Raw genomic sequence first — 19,617 nt, forward strand, 5'->3', positions numbered from 1 at the left:
ACGTAGGTGGATCTGCTCATGTCAGAATCAGGAAAATAGAATCCAGAAACTCAGGAGGGATTAAAAGACGACAGGGCCTTCTGACTCCTTGACCAGGGACTATGGTTTTGCAGCTCTGATGAGTTCTTGAGCATATGTAGACGTGTCTGTCCACCCTGGGGTGTAACTTCTCAGAAGGCAGGTGCATTTTAACTGGACACACAGCTCTGCATAGTTCCCAAGGTGCCATGTAGAGATGCCAAACCCTTGATCTTCAAATTCTGTGGCGGCTGAGCATCTGTGTTGCTCTCAGTCACTAGAGGGTGTTATTACAAAATGGTGTCTTGAGTAATATTTAACTGATTTGAAAGACTCTAAGTGATTGAAATATAAGTCAGGGACACCTGGGTGGCTCAGTAGGTTAAGTGTCTGCCTTTGGCTCGGGTCATGTTTCCAGAGTCCTGGGATTGAGCCCTGCAGTGGGCTCCCTGCTCAGCGGGAAGTCTGCTTCTCTCTCTCACCCTCTGCACCCCCACTCCACAGCTCATGTACATTCTCTCTTTCAAATAAATAAATAAATAAAATCTTCTTTAAAAAAAAGAAATATAAGTCAATAAAAAAACAATGATAATAACTTTGGGGCAAAACTAAACGTAAAGACAATTAATCTCTTTTCCAGAATTAGTGAACACCATTTTCATGTGAAAATGGCCCTGACCGAGGTCAACAGCCCTCCGTTAAACTGGCTAATCTGACAGGAACAGGAGTATCGATATGTACAATCTACTGATGTGTTAAGTTCTAATACATGCAGAGCCACGCTACCTCTTAGCCTCAGACCTATCCCCAGAGACACAGTTATCATGATACTTTCCTTGAGGAAGGCAGTCATATGTTGGGCAAATCCAAACCATCCTTTACCAATCAAGAAAATGTTGAAGGGTCTTTTGAAAGAGTATAAGCATGAGGGAATTGCTTGAAAGGACATTAAATTATTTGAAGGGTATGTAGTGATTTCCTTCTGCATCTAATATTTGTTCTTCGAATACTGACTGTTGATAGCCAGGATGAGAATTTGGTGATGACAAAGTTACCTTCAAATTCAGCTCCATATAATTCTCAGTGATTTCTGGAGAACTGATTAGGGAATAATCCAGCAGAGTATAGTTGTCAATCTTGGTTAAAACTAAATAACAAACAAATAAAAATGAAAATTTATATTTATTAAAGGCATAGTATAGCTTCTGACTATTATCTATGCAGAGAAATATAATTTAATTCTCTGTTATTTAAAATAACAATTACTCTTATTTTATAAATAATACACTTTTCAAAACCCGGGATAAGTAGATAAGTCAAAAGAAGAAATTAAAAACCCTTCTTAATCACATTATACTGAGGGAAACATCAATAACCTTTTGTTGTATAGCCTTTTATGTATAGACAAACACACACAAACACAATTCATATCTACTTTTTTAAAAAGAAAATTAGACAAACAAAACTCACATATTAATATTAAACTACATATATTAGGTTGGTGTAATGACACACTTTAAAGTTCTATGTTATAGCCTTCTATATAGTTAGAGTTTTAATTTTTTTTAAAGATTTTATTTGTTTTATTTATTTTTAAATATTTTATTTATTTATTTGAGAGAGAGAATGAGAGAGAGAGAGCACATGAGAGGGGAGAGGGTCAGAGGGAGAAGCAGACTCCCCGCTGAGCAGGGAGCCCGATACGGGACTCGATCCCGGGACTCCAGGATCATGACCTGAGCCGAAGGCAGTCGCTTAACCAACTGAGTCACCCAGGAGCCCCTAGAGTTTTAATTTTTTACAATGAGTATGTATTACTGTTGTAATTAGAAATAGTTTTTATTTTTTATTTATTTTTAAAGATTTTATTTATTTATTTGACAGAGAGAGACACAGCGAGAGAGGGAACACAAGCAGGGGGAGTGGGAGAGGGAGTAGCAGGCTTCCCACCAAGCAAGGAGCCCAACGTGGGGATCAATCCCAGGACCCTGAGATCATGACCTGAGCCGAAGGCAGATGCTTAACAATTGAGCCACCCAGGCGCCCCAGAAATAATTTTTAGAAAGAAATGTTGAGAGAGACAGACAGGAATAAAATTCCCTAAGTTAAATAGGCCAAGAAAATTCTCATGCACAGTCTATTAATTCAATTCTTTTCAGAACACAGAAGGAGGCCAGGGGCCCGGGGGACAGTAGACAGGGTTGGCAGGAAGCATGATTTCAGAGTCTGAGGCAGGTTGTACATGCAGGGGTGCAGTGGCTCAGGAGTCCGACCCGGCCTGGGAAAGCTGCTTTCTCGACCAGCACCATGTGTTCTGTGATATGAAGACCTCCCCCCTCTTCCAGAGCAAAGCATCTGAGTAGCACACCTTCTCCTCTTGCACGCCATGCTTGGGTTATTCCACAGATGGTGATAAGAAACAAGAAGAGATGAAGGGACTTGCCCAGGTGAGGGAACGATACTGCCCCATGTCACTATAGTTTTTAAAATGCTTTCAAATTCAGTTTGAACAGATCCCATCACCACGCTGTGAGGGGAGCAGGACTGCGCCTGTTTTATAGGTGAGTGAGGGAGGCTCCCACAGGTAGAGAAACTTGCCCATGACAACCTAGAACTCAGGAGTCCTTGACCAGTTCTTTCCTTACTACGTCTTTCTCTTTCCCTACCTCCCCAATCTGTTCTTTTTTCATCTATCTATACCCAGCCCAATCCACTTGTCCGGGCACTGTGCAACCCTTCATTGACCCAATATTCATTCACCTAGTGTGGATTAGGCACTGTGCCTGGTGCTGGGGACAGAGTCCAAGGCCCTGTGCTTGTGGGACTCACAGCCTGAAGGAAGAATCAGACATATGAACAGGAAATTATAATACAGTGTAATAAGAGTAGGTCTAAAACTGAGCTCCTGATGGTTCTTCTACAGTCTTACAGTCTTCCTCATCTTGGTAAGTGGTAATTCCATTCTTCCAACTTTCTAGTTGCTCTGGTGAAAACCTGGAGTCATCCTAGATTTCCTTCATGACCCACATTCAGTGTGTCAGCAAATAACACTGTCTCTCCCTTCAAGGTCCATCCAGAACCCGAGCATGTCTTGCCATCTCCATCACTCCATCCAGGCCAACTGCCATCACTTGCTCACACAGGTCATTGCAGTAGCCTCTTATGTGGTCTCCCTGCTTCTACCCTTGCCCCCTTTCAGTCTATTATTAATGGATGGAAGCCAGACTGATCTCCTTACAACGTAAGTCAGATCATGCAAGCCTTGCTCAGAACTCTCTGAAGACTTCTCTTCTCAGACTAAGAGCCAGCCTTCGTATTGACCTGCAGAGCCCTGAAGATCTGACCGTTGCTTTCCTCCTCCCTGACCTCATCTCCGCCTGCCTTCCCCCTCACACCCTCTGCTCCCAGGAAGTCCTCCTCATAGTCCCTCCAATATACTTGGCATGTTCCCACATGGGCCTCTGAGCTTGCGGTTTCCTGTACCTGGAGCGTTCTTTGTCCAGATCTAGGAGTGCCCCTCGCCCTATTCCATTCAAGTTCTTACTGGAATGTCACCTGCTCAGTGGTGCCTTTCCTGGCCATCCTTTTTTAACAGAAACACCTCCCCAGCTTCTTCTCTACTTTATCTTTCTTCTTACCACTTATCACATCAGTATCACAGATTTTACTTATTATCTTGCTTGCTGTCTGTCTCCTCTGACTAGTCCCATGAAGGCAGAGATTTCTGTCTCCTGGGCTTACTGCTGCATTCCCAGCACCAAGCCTCTTACAGGTTGTCAGCACACCTTAGGTGAATGAATGCATGGAATGGGAAGAGAGAGAGACATTCAAAGTATCAGGTGAGCACAGAGGAGGCAAAACTTTGGGGTGCAGACTATGAGGTAAGACTTCCTGGATGAGACTATGCCTGACCTGAGTCTTAAAAGATAATGAGGAGTGGACAGGACAAGGCATGGCTCAGGGGTAGGGAGTGGAAGGGACTGGACCCTTCAGGGCTTAGCACAGTGCTGGTGAAGAAATAGGTATTCAGTAAGTATCTATTAAATGAATAAATGGGTGGAGGAGAGGGGAAGCTCTTCTAGGCAGGGAGGGCAGCATGAGCCAAGCAAGGGGTGTGAGGCCAGCAGAAGCAGTTTCACTGCTGGGGCAGGGAAAAGTGCCAGATGAGGCCAAGAGAGGTGAGTTGAGCCAGAGCATGGCGGGCAGGTCTTGTAGTCCATGAGAAAGCATTTGGGCTTGATCCTGAGGCAGCAAGGAGCCACTGAAGGGGTTAGAACAGGGGCAGGAAGGGGCTAACTTGCTTGAGATTAGCATGAATCATCCCGAAGAGGATAGATTTAGTACCAGAGCTGATGTTTCCCATGGCTCTAGTTTGCAGAGAGTAGAGCCGGCAGAAGAGCTGGGCTACCTCACATTGAAAAGCAAACCTAGAGAGCACCAGAGTTCGAAGGCGGGAAGAGAACCATCCTGAAGGGGCAGTTCTAGGACTCACCTTCTAGCATGCTGAGATTGGCGTTCAGGGCTTCCACCTCACTCATGATAATGGGACAGAGCTGGCCATAAAAAGAATTTCAAAAAATTGCAGGTTATCACATTGCACTTGAAACCTCTATTTAGGGGCCTAGACCCTGCAAACAAAGGCCTTCTGGTTAGGAGCCATTCTGCCTTTGGTCACCAGGACTTTATCTGAAATTTGTCGATGCCTATGGGCCCCCATGTTCTATACGTATGGGTGGTGTGTCATTGAATGCTGGCTAAACTTCAGGGCAACCGGGACTACACCCAGTTAGCCCCATGAAAGAATGAGCCCTCGGCTTCTCTTTCTGTGGTGTGACAGGACACGTGCCCGGTGCATCTGGTGTGGTCACCCCTGAGGACCCGCTGCTGGGCCTTTGCCGGCTGGGGACACGACTGCCTCCCGCCTCCTCTGTAGTGGCACCATGCTCTGCTGGAGGAGGTGCAAGCCGGGCCTTCGCTCTCCCACTCGGCTGCCTTGAGCGTCCAGTAGTCAGGCATCTGTTTAGAGTAGAACCCCTTTCGGAGTTAGAAAAGCAACCTTGACTTGGACTCGAGCTTGTCTGTAGGAAGGAGGAGGCATGCCGATGTGAGTGGGCCGCCGTGTGCCAGGCGTGTGCTAAGCACTCGGCATGGCGGTTACTAGCAGAGGCTTGGGATCCTGGCCGCCTCGGGTTGACTTGGCACGTGACTCGTACTCTGTTCTCAGTTTCCTCATTTGCAACATGAGGAAGAGAACTGTACCCACTTCATCATGTTGTTGTGAGTAGAAATAGAAGTAATCCATGTAAAATTGCCTGCGCAGAGCAAGCATTCAGTAAACGTCAGCTGTCTGTTTTAACCCCATTTTGGTCTCACGACGGTGCTGAGAGGTGGGCACCACTGTCCCCCCTTCACTGATGGGAAAACTGAAGCTTAGAGAACTTTAGCGAGTTGCCAGGAGTCACATAACCAGGACTTAGCATAGATAGTTGTGGTCTGAGCACTCTTTTCTGTTTTCCCGTGGCATAGAGGGAATACTCGAAGCAAAGCGTCCACGGTCTCTTAGTTCTATACACACTCCCAGCAAACTTAGCTAGTGGCTTCCTGTCAGAGCCCAGAGAACCACGCCTGGTTTCCAGCAGCGGAGCGATGGCGAGTGTGGGGCCCCCGAGCCGACAGTGCTTTCCCTGTCATCCTCTGACACGCAGGTGCACTGGCCCTCAGCACCTGCCAGGTGAGGATGGAGAAAGCCCGTGCAGCCTTGCAGTCCCCCGACCAGCCGGGCAACCTTCTCGGACAAGCTGCTGAGTGTGTTTGCGTGTTGATTTCCTCACTGACGTTCCTCAAGCACCTACTGCCTGCCAAGCATGAGGGGGACGGAGGCTTCCAGATACTGTTCTTGCCCTTTCATTCCCACTCCTCCTCATCCTTCTCCTGTCCCCCCCCCCCCCCCCCAGATATGGGTAAGGCATCCAGCGATGGTCTGGCCTGGACTGGAAAGAGGGCACACAGCCAAATCCATCTCTCCCCTTCCTCAAACGCTGATTTCTGGAATCGAGACACTTGTAACTTTGGAAGCTATCTTAACTTATACTGTTTCTGGAAACATCCTTTCTTCTCCCCCATTTCTTACCTATCAAAATCGTATTTATACTTCAAGGCCCAGTTCAGGTCCTACATCCTCTAAAAAATATCCCTTTTGGGTTATTTCAGGCCCTTTGGATTGAATCTTTCCATTTCTCTCAACCCCTTCGGTTCAGTCTAATGATCCTGTAATTATGCATTAAATTCAAATACTCATTCAGTTATTGTTCCACAAGCCTGAGTTGGGTTTCCCTAAAAAGATAATAAGTTTATTCCTATTTTATATCCCCAACAGCCTGCAGCCTCGTGCTGGGCATGCAGTAGGTACGCAATAAACTCTTGTTGGTTGTTTGCCCATCCTGTGCTGAGCACTTGAGGTAGGGAATGCTCTTTCATTCATCTCTGCGTCCCCAGCACTTAGCACAATGTTTGGCACAGGGTAGGCACTTGCAAAACTTAGTAAGTTGCAAAGGATAATGTGTGTGAAAGTGCCTTGGATGATGCCTAGCATACAACAGGTGCTCAATAAATGTTTATTGACTAAGAACTAGGGAAAGCATGGCAGAACTGCTGAGACCAGTCGTGAGACCAAAATGGGGTTAAAACAGACAGCTGACGTTTACTGTGGTTGCGTCACTTCTAAAGACTTACCATTTCATTTAAGTTCTTTAAAATGGGTTTCTCCATGGGCTCAGCAAAGGAGTTGTACAGGACACTGAGGGAAAAAAGAGAAAGAAACGGGCTTATTCAGGAACTGTATCTGCCAGTCGTGAACCTCCTCAGGCCCTGCCGGAGAATCCAGCCCCAGACCAGCAACTGCCCAGCATGGCGCTACCACTCACCTGAGTTCTCCGGAAAATGACACATGGGCGTGGCTCACTTGGGCGTAACAGCGTTGGAGCTTCAGGATCGGGTGACCAAAGTCATTCCGGGCCAGGACAACGATACCGGTGAAGTAGACCCCAGAGAGAAACAGATCAGCTCCACCTGCGTCTTCACTGTTGAGAGGAAAAAGTGCAAGGTTACTGAGGCCTGGGCAGGGTTGAGATGGATCATTTCTCTGACTACCCACAGCCTCTAAGCTCCTGGAGGGCAGGAACTCTGTCACCTCTGGATTTCTGGCACCAACAAGAGGTTAGGAACAGAGTAGGTGCTGAGCGTTTACCAGACAAATGAAGCAATGAGTATGTGGCTAGGTGACAGCTTTAGCTTAGCATTTTTATCCTGAGTGCTCTGGCCCCCATAGTGGCTGAGCATGTATTAAGCACCAATCATATATGATGCTTATGTGGAGAGAGAACATGGGGTAGCCTTATTTAGGATGGGCACAGATGGGGACGGGACACTTAGATGCAGTCTGTGAACTCTTTGGGTACTGGACTGTCTGTTGTTTGTCTCCACACCCCCAGGATGAGCACATAGTGTAAGCACTTAATTGTGGCTGATGAGTCAGCAGAGAAATGAATACCTGAATCTGTGTTATTTATGGGAGAATATATCATTTCTCTACAGTGTACAGGTCTGGAGTTCTTGAGATGGGGATAAATGGTACTTGGCTGGCGCTCAATAAATGGTTGTTGAATGACCAAGTGGATGAGTGGATGTGCCTTCTGGGGAACCAACTGAGGCAGACCTAAACTTTACACCGAGGACAGTGACTTGCACGTAGTAGGTGGTCTGTAAGTGTGACTTGAATTTGATCCCTCATTTCTCTAGGAGGGTGCAAAAGCCTTTTGGTAGGGAGAGAATTGGGCTCCAACTGACTATTATCCTCTAATCTCCTTGTGAGGTAGGAAGGCCCATTTCCTATCAGTTGCCCCTGAGGATGGGGAAGTATGTGGAATGGCCCAAGATCATACAGTGACTCACTGAAGGTCTAAAATGTTGAGCACCTGTCGGTTCCTCCAACAGTCAGGGACTTCCAGCTCTTAGGAAATCTTAAATGACATTTTGCTCTGCCTTTAAGGGAAGGATGCTTTTCAGCCCTCCTCCCCCCTCCTGCCCACCCCCCAGCAGAGATATCCTGATTTAAATCTCTCCTGGAAAAAAGTACTCTCGAGAAAGACTGTTAGTGGCTGAGGGAAAGAAGCCTAATGTCAAAAACATCAGCAAATTTATGGACTTTCAATTTTGGTTCCATTTCTCCCCAGAAGAGCCGCAGACAGCACTGAGTGGAATACTCACAAGAGCGGAGACTTGATTTCCCAGTCGGTGCTGATGTTGGCAGTGCCGTGGTTGGTCAGGGCCCTGATTCCCACCCCAGGCACAAAGGCTAATGACGTATTTGGAAATGAAAAGGCATTGATTTTTATGCTGTAAAACAAGAAACAGAGAGGTTAGCACATGTCTTCTAGCACATCTCTAAGTAAGGCAAAATCAGAAAGGAGGTTTGTGGAACTCCCGAAGGCAGCTGTGAATTCCTGTGGAGGAAGGAACCTCAGGTCTGAGGTGCTGCCTCTGGGCACTGCCTTTTTTTTTTTTTTTTTTGAACTCACGACCCTGAGATCAAGACCTGAGCTGAGATCAGGAGTCGGACGCTTAACTGACTGAGCCACCCAGGCACCTCCGGGCACTGCCTTCTAATGCCCCTTTAACCCTTACCAAGAACCCCTTGGTGTCTGATTGAGGGGGAAATGAGCAAGTATAGAAACAGATTTGAAAATAATCAATTTTTCTAGTTTCATTAAAGACAGTATGAGGTACAACACTGCCATCATGATTTTTCCCTTCAGCTGTTCCAGTGCTTCTCAATGGGGGGGGGGGGCGGATATTAGTATTTTGGATATGACAACTGTTTTGTGTACAGGGCTGCTACACACATTGCAGGGTACCTGGTGGGTATGTACCACTAAATGCCAGCAGTGCCCCTCCCCCCATCATTGGGACAATCGCAAGGGTACCTTCCTTCTATTCTCAGATGCCCGCTATGTGGACAGTATCTTCCCTACTTTAGAAACTTAGAGTATTAATTTCCCCTAGGATTATCTGAGCTGTCAACAGGTAGGTAGGAGGCAATGGGCTGCCTGTAATTCTTATAGGTAGATGGCTCATGTATTGAGTGATTACTCCCTGCCAGGCACTGTGGTGAGCACTTTACATGCATTAGATCATTTTAATCCTCACAATAATCCCATGAGGTTGTTGCTGGTTTTGCAATCTGCAATTCATAGATGAGAAGATAAGGAACGTGGTTGAAGTCATATATAAGTGGTAGAACCAGACCTGGAGCCCTCCTCAATCTGTCTTCAGACTGTGTTCTTAGCCAGTAGGCTATGCCACTTCATGTATTGTGCAAGGGGCACTTGACTTAGAGCTGAGTTTTGTGCTAGCCATGCAACCTTGGGTATGATACTTAACCTCTTTCAGTCGCTCAAAGGGAGGGTTACTCATGGGCAGGTTGAGAAGACAAAATGAGATCACCTGCGTATAACTGTGGCACGGGAGAAAGGCATTGTTATGAACTAAGATTAAGAAAAACGTAAAACGTAAATGTGATAGCTGATAACAAATGCTTATTTACTATTTCTTCTATTTTGCATCCTTTCCTACATGTTTTTGTCATACATCCTGAGTCCCACTGTGGGAAGAAGATGGTAGAGGTTCATTTAACAGATCTTGGAAATATTTTCAGTTTGATACATATAGGTCTAATGCATTCCTTGTATTTAAGCTATGGATGTATCATTAAAGAAAATCATTTCTTTGTTGCTGGACATCTAGGTCGTTTCCAGTTATTTCTGTATTATAAACAATGCCACACTGAACATCCTCATATATGCTGTTTATGTGTATGTCCTTCTAGTGAGGATGCTGAGAAGTGGGATTCGTAGGCCAAAGGGCATGCATTAAAAAAACAAAGTCCTTGTAAATAACTTTCTGAAATGGAACCGTCCAATAGAAATAGAACATGAGCCACATACATAATTAAAAAATTTCTAGTGACCACATTTAAAAAAGGGAAAAGAAACAGGTGAGAGTGATTTTATTAATATTTTTTATTCAACCTGATACATCTAAGATAGTATCATTTCAACATATAATCAATATAAAAATTATTGATGGGATATTTTGCTTTCCCTTTTTCAAAATAAGTCTTCAAAATATGGTCTTTTTTTTCACATTCATAATATGACTCAGTCTGGACATTGAATTTCATCAGAAATACTTGTCCTATATTTAGATCAGATAAAATTTTAAACTGAAAAGGTACATTTCCGTACTCAAATTGTTCCACACATACTTAAAAGCTTTTCTTTTTTTTTTCTTTTAAGATTTTATTTATTTATTTGACACAGAGAGAGCACAAGCAGGGGGAGCTGCAGGCAGAGGGAGAGGGAGAAGCAGGCTCCCTATTGAGCAGACAGCCCGACGACGTGGGGATCAGTCCCAGGACCCTGGGATCATGACCTGAGCTGAAGGCAGATGCCCAACTGACTGAGCCACCCAGGTGCCCCAAAGCTTTTCAAAAACTGAATTGAGTGAGTACCAGTTTTTGAATTAAAATTAATTAAAATTACATAAGTAAAACTTCAGTGCCTTGGTTGCACTAGTCCCAATTTCCAGTGCTCGGTAGCCACACGTGGCGGGTGGCTCCTGTGTGGGCAGCACAGGTCAAAAAGTACGGTACCAGTTTCTCTACTCCCACTAGAAATCTTCACCTACCTTCATAATATATGTTTAACCCTGGATTTTTCTGCTGGGACATTATTGTCATTGTAATTAAACAATTCATTTTGTAAATATATAATGTCCATCTCTCTTATTGGACTTTAAGGACAGGGGACTATATCTGTGTCATTCACTACGATATCTCCTATGCCTGGAACAAAGCCTTGGTACCTAGTAGGTACTCAATAAATACTTGTTGAATGGTTATCTTTATTAACAACTAGAGCATTTGCTAGGAGATTTTCCTAGATCACCATTCTTCTCCCCACCCCCCAAACCTCCCCAAAACTCATGGTTTTATAGAATGGTATCCTTGATAGCAGGGAAATTATTGCTCCAAAGGGTTAGAGCAACAGGGAATTATCACTGGATTGATAAAGCCTTGGGGTCAAATTGTGAATCACGGATAATTCCTTATAAAATCTTGACTCTCTGCTTTACCTTCAAGATTTAGTGCAAGATGGACGAAGATGTCCTTTCCCTATACCACCTTTGGGGCTTTTATTGGCAAATATGACAGGTTGCTGCTGTCTGGACATCCATTTCCCTTTCTTCTTTCCCAGACATCACTGAATTGGTTCAGGATGACGAAGATGTCTGCTTGGAAAATGAATTTTCCAGTCTCCCTTGCTAATAATAATAAGTATGGTCATAAGAGAGATCTGTCCATAATCGAGTACTAATAGAGCAGGGCTCCAGAAAAAAAAAAACTCACTGAAGAGACTAACCCAGCTTATAAGAGCCCTCTTAACTCCTTCTTGGGCCTGAAATATGGATTTGATGGCTGAGCTGCAGTGGCCATACTGGACCATAAGACAACCTTGAGGACAGAAGCCAGAACTGAGGACGGTAGGGGAGAGAGACACAAAAAGGCTGGGTTCAGATAAAATTGTGGGGCTTCCATAGGATCCCTCTACCCTTTCTTTTTCTTTTTTTTCCTTTTTTTTTGTGGGGCTTGAACTCATAACCCTGAAATCAAGATCTGAGTGGAGATCAAGAGTCAGACGCTTAACTGACTGAGCCACCCAGGCGCCCCTCTACTCTTTCTTTTGAGCTTCTTTTTTTTTTTTAATTTTATTTATTTATTTGACACAGAGAGACACAGCGAGAGAGGGAACACAAGCAGGGGTAGTGGGAGAGGGAGAAGCAGGCTTCCCGCTGAGCAAGCAGCCCGATGTGGGGCTCGATCCCAGGACCCCGGGATCATGACCCGAGCTGAAGGCAGACGCTTAACGACTGAGCCACCCAGGTGCCCCTCTTTTGAGCTTCTTAATTGTGGCCCATTTCTATGACTTTTAAAATCTCAACTAAACTTCATTAAAATAAGGAAAGACTTGATGAGGGTAGATTTGTTTCTGAGACTGTGACTGAATCCTGCATCTAGGTTTAGGGTGTGGGGGCAACAACGGGATGGACAAAAATTTCTCTTAGAATTCAAGGGGCAAGGAATTCTCATTTTAGGGAAGAGACAAGGACATCGAGACTCTGAACAGACTCCCCAGGTGCATACAACTAGTGTGTAGCAGGGATAGGACTTGGACCCCGGTGTTCTGACCCCAATCCTATACTCTTTGTCAGCTTTATGACCCCTGTTTCTTGAGGTCATTCATCTGATAAGCCCCTTACCAAAGATTAACTTTGGGTTAACTTCTACTCTGCAGGTCCCTGGTGTTACACCAGAACACAGGGTGACATATCCACAACCCTAAGGTTTTAAAGAGTAATTTCACTGCTAAAAATACTCTTCTACTTACTTTGAAAAATTGTAGTCCACATAATCAACCTTCAGAAATTCCAGAGATTCAGAACCTTCTAGGTCTGGGATATTTTTTTCCTTCACCATGTGCTCAGTCATCTCCATCCCAGCTAGAACGCCTATGAAGGAACCAAAGAGAGCGTTTATTGATAATGACGAAGATGATAATGGCATAGCATCATTAGACATACACATGAAGTTTACTGAGCAAGGCATGCTCTTAGAAACTTAGAAAGCAGCAACCCTACAAAGTGGTGCTATTGTCCCTGTTTCACAGAAGAAAACACTGGTCCTCAGAGAGGCTAATGAAGACCCCAGGACCCCAGGACTAACAGCACGAGAGATTCTCATTATGTGGCCAAGGCTAAAGGATACTACTACACGGTGTTGTGATAGGAGAAGTACAAAATATTATCATTATCCATGTTTTACAGATGAACAAGCTGAACTTCAAAGAGATGGATTCTCACCTAAGTCACATGGCAAAGAACTGGAGGCCCCATAGTCAAATCTGGGCAATTTGGCTCCAGAATCCATGCCTTATTAGAAAGCTATTCCACATTCTCCCCTTTCCCCTAGATTCTTTAGTTTGTTTTTTTTTTTTAAAGATTTTATCTATTTATTAGAGAGAGAGAGAGCGCGAGCACATGAGTAGGGGGAGGGACAGAGGGAGAAGCAGACTCCCCCTGAGCAGGGAGCCCGACGTGAGGCTCAATTCCAGGACCCCAAGATTACGACCTGAGCCAAAGGCAGACCCCCAACTGATTGAGCCACCCAGGCGCCCCTCCCCTAGATTCTTTAAGCTCAGCAATTTTTGGCCTGAGGTACATGGACTGTTGGGCGCTCTTAACCCTACTGAAATCCTAGTAAAAGACTGTGAGTAGGACGTGTGTATGCATGTGCATTTGTGTCTCATTGTTCAGGGGAGAGGGGCCTCATCTGCATCAGATTCTCAAAGGATCCCAGGACTCCAAAAAGGTTAGTAAGCCCCGCTTTTGTGCAATTCAGGAATAAATCTGTCTTTATGTGATAACACCACAGGACACATTTTTCTGAGTTCACAGGGAAAGAGAGCCCTCCTTCACATAAAGAGCTTGAGAAAAGTAGCTGACATAGTAATGAAGAATGATCTTTCCATTTTAACCTTCGTAAGGAGGAAGCTTTGCCTTGGCCCCCTATTTTGCAGCTTAAGCTCATTTCCACTTAGGCTATCCCTGTGGAGATTCAGAGAAGATCTTATCCTCTATAATACCATGAATAATATTATAATACAGGGAAGCAGGGACAGGATGTAAAGGATATAAAGATGGAACCAAAGGCACTACCAGACAGCTTAGTTTCGAATCCCAATGCTGTCATGAAATAATGATAATTGTGTGCCTGTGTGGGCCAGGACTGTCTACACTTTACACGTATTCTAACTTTTGGTCCTCAGAGCAACCCAGTGACATAGGTATTATTATTCCTCTTTCACACGGGAGGCAGTTGAGGCTCAGAGAGATTCCTGGACTTGCCCAAGAGCTCACAGCTACTGCGTGTCATCAAGTGAGGCTCTGGAGGAACGGGGAGCAGAGAACAGAAATCAGGCAGAGCAGACCTGAACTCCGATCTTGCCTCGCCCCCTTACCGGTGTGTGATGTGGCAAATTCAGTCCAGCCCCTCTGAGACTCAGGTTCCTCCTCTGTAAAATGACTATCCCTTCTTTGTAGGGTCGTTGTGGGAATTAAATCAACCCAGAGCCCATAGGCACATATCAAAGAGTGCGGCCATGGTAGATGCTCAATCAAGGCATGGTTCTGACTTCATAGTGTGTCCTTCCCCACCACCCCATGCATATCTCTACAGATGATTCCATCTGGTCCTCACATCGTGATAGGGGGCACATTATTGTCATTCTCCTCACCCTGTTTTCCAGATGAGAAAACCCACTGGCCCAGCCCTACGTATTGAGGAAAGGGGCAGAACTGAGATTCATACCCATGTGAACTGACTAGATCTGTTCTTTAAATTGCTCTGATCTTGAGGGTGGAATAAGCTATTCTCACAACTTTAATACTATTACAAGATGTCTATTTCTGATATGTATTTCTGTGCATATAAGCATATCAATATCGTAACAAGATACACACACATGCAAATATACATGTGGATACACATGTGCATTCCTGGTATGTATTTCTCATTATAGCCAGCTCATATGACAATTGTGCAAGATGGATCAACTTTAGATTCCCTGTACCACAAGAGGAACTGGGGGAAGGACAAAGAGCTGCCCAAAACTCAATCTTCCCTTCCTCCATCCCTCCCTTCCTTTCCCTCCATCCTTCCTGTTTTTCTTTTGTGGTGTAGCAGGTGAGGCATTTCCTGGTCACACTTAGGTATTTCTGAGTTAGACTAGCAGTACTTGAGTCGATTGCTTTAGTTAGGAAGGGATTGGAGTAAATCTATCTGCCTGTATTCTGTAATCTTGGGCCAAGGTTTACAGGAGAGAACTAAGCTCGCACACTTTGATTTTGCAGTTTCTTTCCCATACGCAATCTGCCCTCACCCCAGCTCTGCTCCACATTTTTCTCTCCCTGTGTTTATAAACACCTCTAAAGGAGTTTATCTTAATCTTTCAGTGTCTTAGGCTCCTTTTTGCATCTAATGAATGTATAGAGCCTCTCAAGGAAAATGCACAATCATCATCTACATTAAATTTGGCACACAATTTTAGGGGTCTCTAAGTTCCTTTTGGAGTTAAGCCCTTTCTGAAGTTCTAAGGTGTTACTTTCACTCCCACACCTCCTCCCCTCTAGCCTATGACACGTCTTCCTTTAGAGCAGAGGTGTTTGTTGTAGGTGCATGAGGGGGTACAGGTGGCAGGGGGCAGGGAGAGAATGAATATCTGTGGCCGTGTTTGGACAGGCCTACCATCAAGGTGATTATTTTTTAGAAACACTTCCTTCCCGGCCATCTTAGCAGCCTCCGCATAAGGGGCTGGATCATCCCACAGGAGAGCTTGCCTTAGTCATGAGACGGTCCAATATGAGCTTGGGTCATAAACTCCACCTGTAGCCTGGCTTCTGGAAGCATTCAACTCACCATAGTCCAGAGCCCGCTGAGTAACCCTGGCCTTGATTCCAGGGTAAACGGTCTGGGCAGATGAGACGTAGAGATCCCACAGGAGGAAACATCCCCAGAGGACTTGGACTGCCTTTGTACGCATCTGCAATTAACCAACATTTTTGGTTCCTTTATTATTTTTGACTTTTCATTGGTCAATTCCATCCAGCTTTTCTATGATTTCTTGTTTCATTGCTTACTTTCAGAACTCACTCTATCCACCACCCGTCTGTTCATATATCCATCCATCCATCCAACCATCAATCCACCCACCTATCCAGTAATCATTTATTGAACACACCAGAAATGTGCTAGGTGCTGAGGATGCAGAGATGACCTGTGTGTCCTTGACTTCTGTTTCTCACAGACTAGTGGGTGAGTCAGACACACATACAGATGATTATGACTCAGTACAGTACAATGCAGTGCAATGTAACACAAGAGCCTTACTGTAAATGTAACACTTGTGATATGCCTTGGGAAGGATAAGGGGGTGGGGATGCCAAATTTTTGAAAGTTTTAGAACACAAGTCAGTAGTTTAGAAAGGTGGCTTCAGAGAATGTGAGACAATCACTCATCTGCTTAGAGACACTTAATGACTCCCCTTTGCCCACAGGACAGGGTTTAAGCTCACAGCCCAGCTGTAAGACCCTGCCCTGCTCTACACTTCTACCACCTCAAAGACTTCCTTCCTTAACACACATGCCAGGCTCACCCCAGAATCTAGTATAATGCCTGGCACACAGTAGATACACACAAAATCTGAAATAAATATCTCCAAGGAGAGGGACCACATCTTTTTTGCTGTTATATTGCTAGTGCTTGGCATATATTAAATAGTCAATGTATACTTGTTTAATTAATGGACTCAACGAATTAATGCCAGCCTATTTTCTTTTCTTTTCCTCCCTCCCTCTTTCTTCTTTCTTTTTTTAAAGATTTTTTTTATTTTTTTATTTTTTAAAGATTTTATTTATTTATTTGACAGAGACACAATGAGAGACGGAACACAAGCAGGGGTAGTGGGAGAGGGAGAAACAGGCTTCCCACGGAACAGGGAGCCCGACGTGGGGCTGGATCCCAGGACCCTGGGACCATGACCTGAGCCGAAGGCAGACTGAGCGACCCAGGAGCCTCTCTTTCTCTCTCTCTTTCATTCTTTCTTTCTTTCTTAGTAGGCTCCACACCCAACGTGGAGCCCAGTGTGGGGCTTACACTCATGACCCTGAGATTGAGATCAAAAGTTTGATACTTAACTGACTGAGCCACCCGGGTGCCCCCCAGCCCATTTTCTTGATGAATGAAGCACAGGTTACCAATAGCAACAGTGACATGGGTTTCTTTTAATGACAGCTGAGCGAGTACTACATTCACAGGCCTTGTTTCTAGTTCTGGCAGTTTACAATCTGGGTGAGCTACCATTGCTGTGTTCATATGTGCCAAAGACCCACAGGTGACAGATACCCACTGAGTTAACATACAAACATGAAACAAATCAGGGAAGCATTTGTGGGGGTGGTCAAGGAAGAGGAAGTTGTGGGAGCCATGCAAAGGGTGGGGTCAGGCCAGGTAGAGCAGGGAAGGATTCAGAGAAGGGCTGGGATTCAGGCACAGTCTGGATGAAGGAAAAGATCATTGCAAGAGGAGTGTATGGGGTGCTTGGCCAAGAAAAGAAAGAGGTTTGATAAAGGGGATTGTGTGGGCTTTGTGGATAAGGCCAAAGGTGTAGACAACAGTGTGTTCCAGAGAATTTACTTGAGAGAAAGAGAACAGTCTGACCAGGGAGAGGAGTATCCATGCAGGGCTGTTGCTAGCCTATCTTGGCCTTTTGTATGGAATGGGAGAAGGTGCCCTTTGGAGATATACCAGTCTTCTGGCACAAAGTGGGGCAAGCAGAAAATGTTTTAGGAAAATCCCACACCAGTGTGTCCAGCTTGGTAGGTAGAGCCAGGGCTGCCCCACTCACCCCTTGGGCTAGCATTTTTTTTATTTTTAGATTTTACTTATTTATTTTAGCAAGAGAGAGCAAGCGAGCATGGAGCCTGACACAGGGCTCGATCCTCTGACCCCGAGATCATGGCCTGAGCCAAAACCAAGACTAGGATGCTTAACCAACCGAGCTACCCAGGTGCCCCATGGGCTGGCATTTTGTGTGGTGTACACGTTGCCCAATTTATAAGGGGGCCTATGTTCAGATTAGTGAATGTTCATGTGGGTATTTTGCTGGAAGGCCATGAGGTTGAGAATTGGGGTCATGACCTGTCTGTTCTGTGGTGCATATGTCCACCTTCAGGTGTGAGAAGCGGCTGGCTCAGTCAACTTGCTTACATATCTCATCTGATCTCCCAAGAGTCCTCTGTCCAGACAAATTGGACTCCTGGTCCCTAAACACTCACCATGTTTCCTGCCTAATATCTGTGCTTATGCTGTTCGTCTTCACCTAGGCCTGCAGAAACCCTGTAAATCCTTAAGCTTCATTTTAAATACAGCCTTCTTTCGGAAGCCATTTCTGACTTCCCTAAGTTAATCTCATTTCCTTCTGAATCCTTGGTCAAAATAGATATTTATTCATGTGTGTATATTTATTTTCTCACGTGCCATCTCCTCTGTGAGAATGTAAGTGCCGTGAAGGCAGAGACTTCATTTGGTTTGGAGGTCCTAGAGCCTGGCTTAGTGTCTCGGACATAGAGTGATTGGTAAGTATTGGTAGAATGAATTGTAAATGAAGGAAGAACCCTTACCTCACTCTGCATTATATTACAGTTCTTTGCAGAGGTGATTAACAGAGCATCTGTACACTGGTGGAGTGCACGCACCCACTAGAACAGGTGTGGGCCACAGTCCGGGAGCAGGGTTGGGGAGGTTAGGTACTGCATCATGGGGACAGGAGAAGTCTTGGGAGGACTGGCCAGTGTGGCTGGGGTACTGGGGGTAGGGTAGGAGACTCAGAGTAGTGATTATTTACTATTAGAGATGGAGTCATTTTAATATCTTAACATTGCTATGGCCTTAGCATTCAGTATGATGTTTCCGCCCTACAGAGTTGGTTTGGGTTATACTGGACAATGTACAGAAAGAACCCGGGCAGCAGTGTTGGGGCAGGGCTATGGAGGGGTGGCTTGGGAATGGCTGGGTGCAGAGGACACCAAGGGAGGTGTAGAGCAATGACAATAAGAGCCAAGGGGGCAAAACTTGGGTAGGAGACCCATCTCTGGTCAGGCAGCAAGTGATGTGAGGGTTGGAGGAAATGTGAGGAGTGGGACAAGCAGCGAGGGGCAGGGTGATATTAATATCTTATACTCAGGATGGATGCAGAAGCTAGGCCCCGTTGCCATCTGTGCCAGGCCCTCCTTGATCCTGTTGTCCTGGGTTGGAGGTGGTGGTCAAGGGGTCCTGGAGAGGGGGATAGGAAGAGATGGATGCAACTATAGGAGTCAGGGCAACACTCCTGGGGCTGAGATTAGTGGCTCTTCACCAATTGGTATAAAAGTATGTCCACATTTGAACAAACAGTGAGGCCATACTGATGCGCAGTCACACTGAATTGCTGTGGGAAAAGAATTGTATATGGATGTCTCATGCCAAGGCAGGCATGAGAAGGATTTTTTTTTTAAAAGAGGAAAACATGTTCATAACAGTGCAATGCAATGGGAAAAAATATTAGATCAAAAAGTCTATACACATTAGACTGTATCCAAGTTAAGGTTGACATTATCTCTCTGCCGGGCACGTAGTTAGGACTTCAAGAAGTATTTGCTACCTGACAAACTGACTGGCTTATAAGATTCTGGCTAACTAAGAAAGGTTCTAGAAAACTATGAAAAAAAAGGAGAAAACCAAACTATCATATAAATAACTCTCCATTTCTACAGTGAACATAATAAACCAAATCAGAGCTATTACTTGTTAATGGAGTAACAATTAAAATAATGAATTTGTGTGTGTGTGTGTGTGTGTGTGTATGTATATATATATATTTTTACCATTA

The 19,617-nt window shown here is 44.9% G+C and overlaps 1 protein-coding gene across 1 annotated transcript in view; it reads right to left on the bottom strand.

The window, feature by feature from the left end:
- The window catches only part of BPIFC (BPI fold containing family C), a 32,927-nt gene extending 17,196 nt beyond the window's left edge, over positions 1 to 15,731 (bottom strand). The window contains exons 1-7 of the mRNA XM_028088615.2: positions 15,608 to 15,731; positions 12,522 to 12,642; positions 8,284 to 8,412; positions 6,942 to 7,097; positions 6,751 to 6,814; positions 4,511 to 4,571; positions 1,074 to 1,165 (exon numbers count right to left, since the gene is read on the bottom strand). Coding sequence (XP_027944416.1) covers positions 1,074 to 1,165; positions 4,511 to 4,571; positions 6,751 to 6,814; positions 6,942 to 7,097; positions 8,284 to 8,412; positions 12,522 to 12,642; positions 15,608 to 15,731 — 747 coding nt within the window. The remainder of the gene's footprint in view (positions 1 to 1,073; positions 1,166 to 4,510; positions 4,572 to 6,750; positions 6,815 to 6,941; positions 7,098 to 8,283; positions 8,413 to 12,521; positions 12,643 to 15,607) is intronic.
- Between the last annotated feature and the right edge of the window lie 3,886 nt (positions 15,732 to 19,617).

The sequence above is a fragment of the Eumetopias jubatus genome, unplaced genomic scaffold (genome assembly GCF_037043125.1).
Source record: "Eumetopias jubatus isolate StellerSeaLion01/CBP00866 unplaced genomic scaffold, mEumJub1_p1.0 scaffold_8, whole genome shotgun sequence".
In the NCBI taxonomy this organism is placed as follows: Eukaryota; Metazoa; Chordata; class Mammalia; order Carnivora; family Otariidae; genus Eumetopias; species Eumetopias jubatus.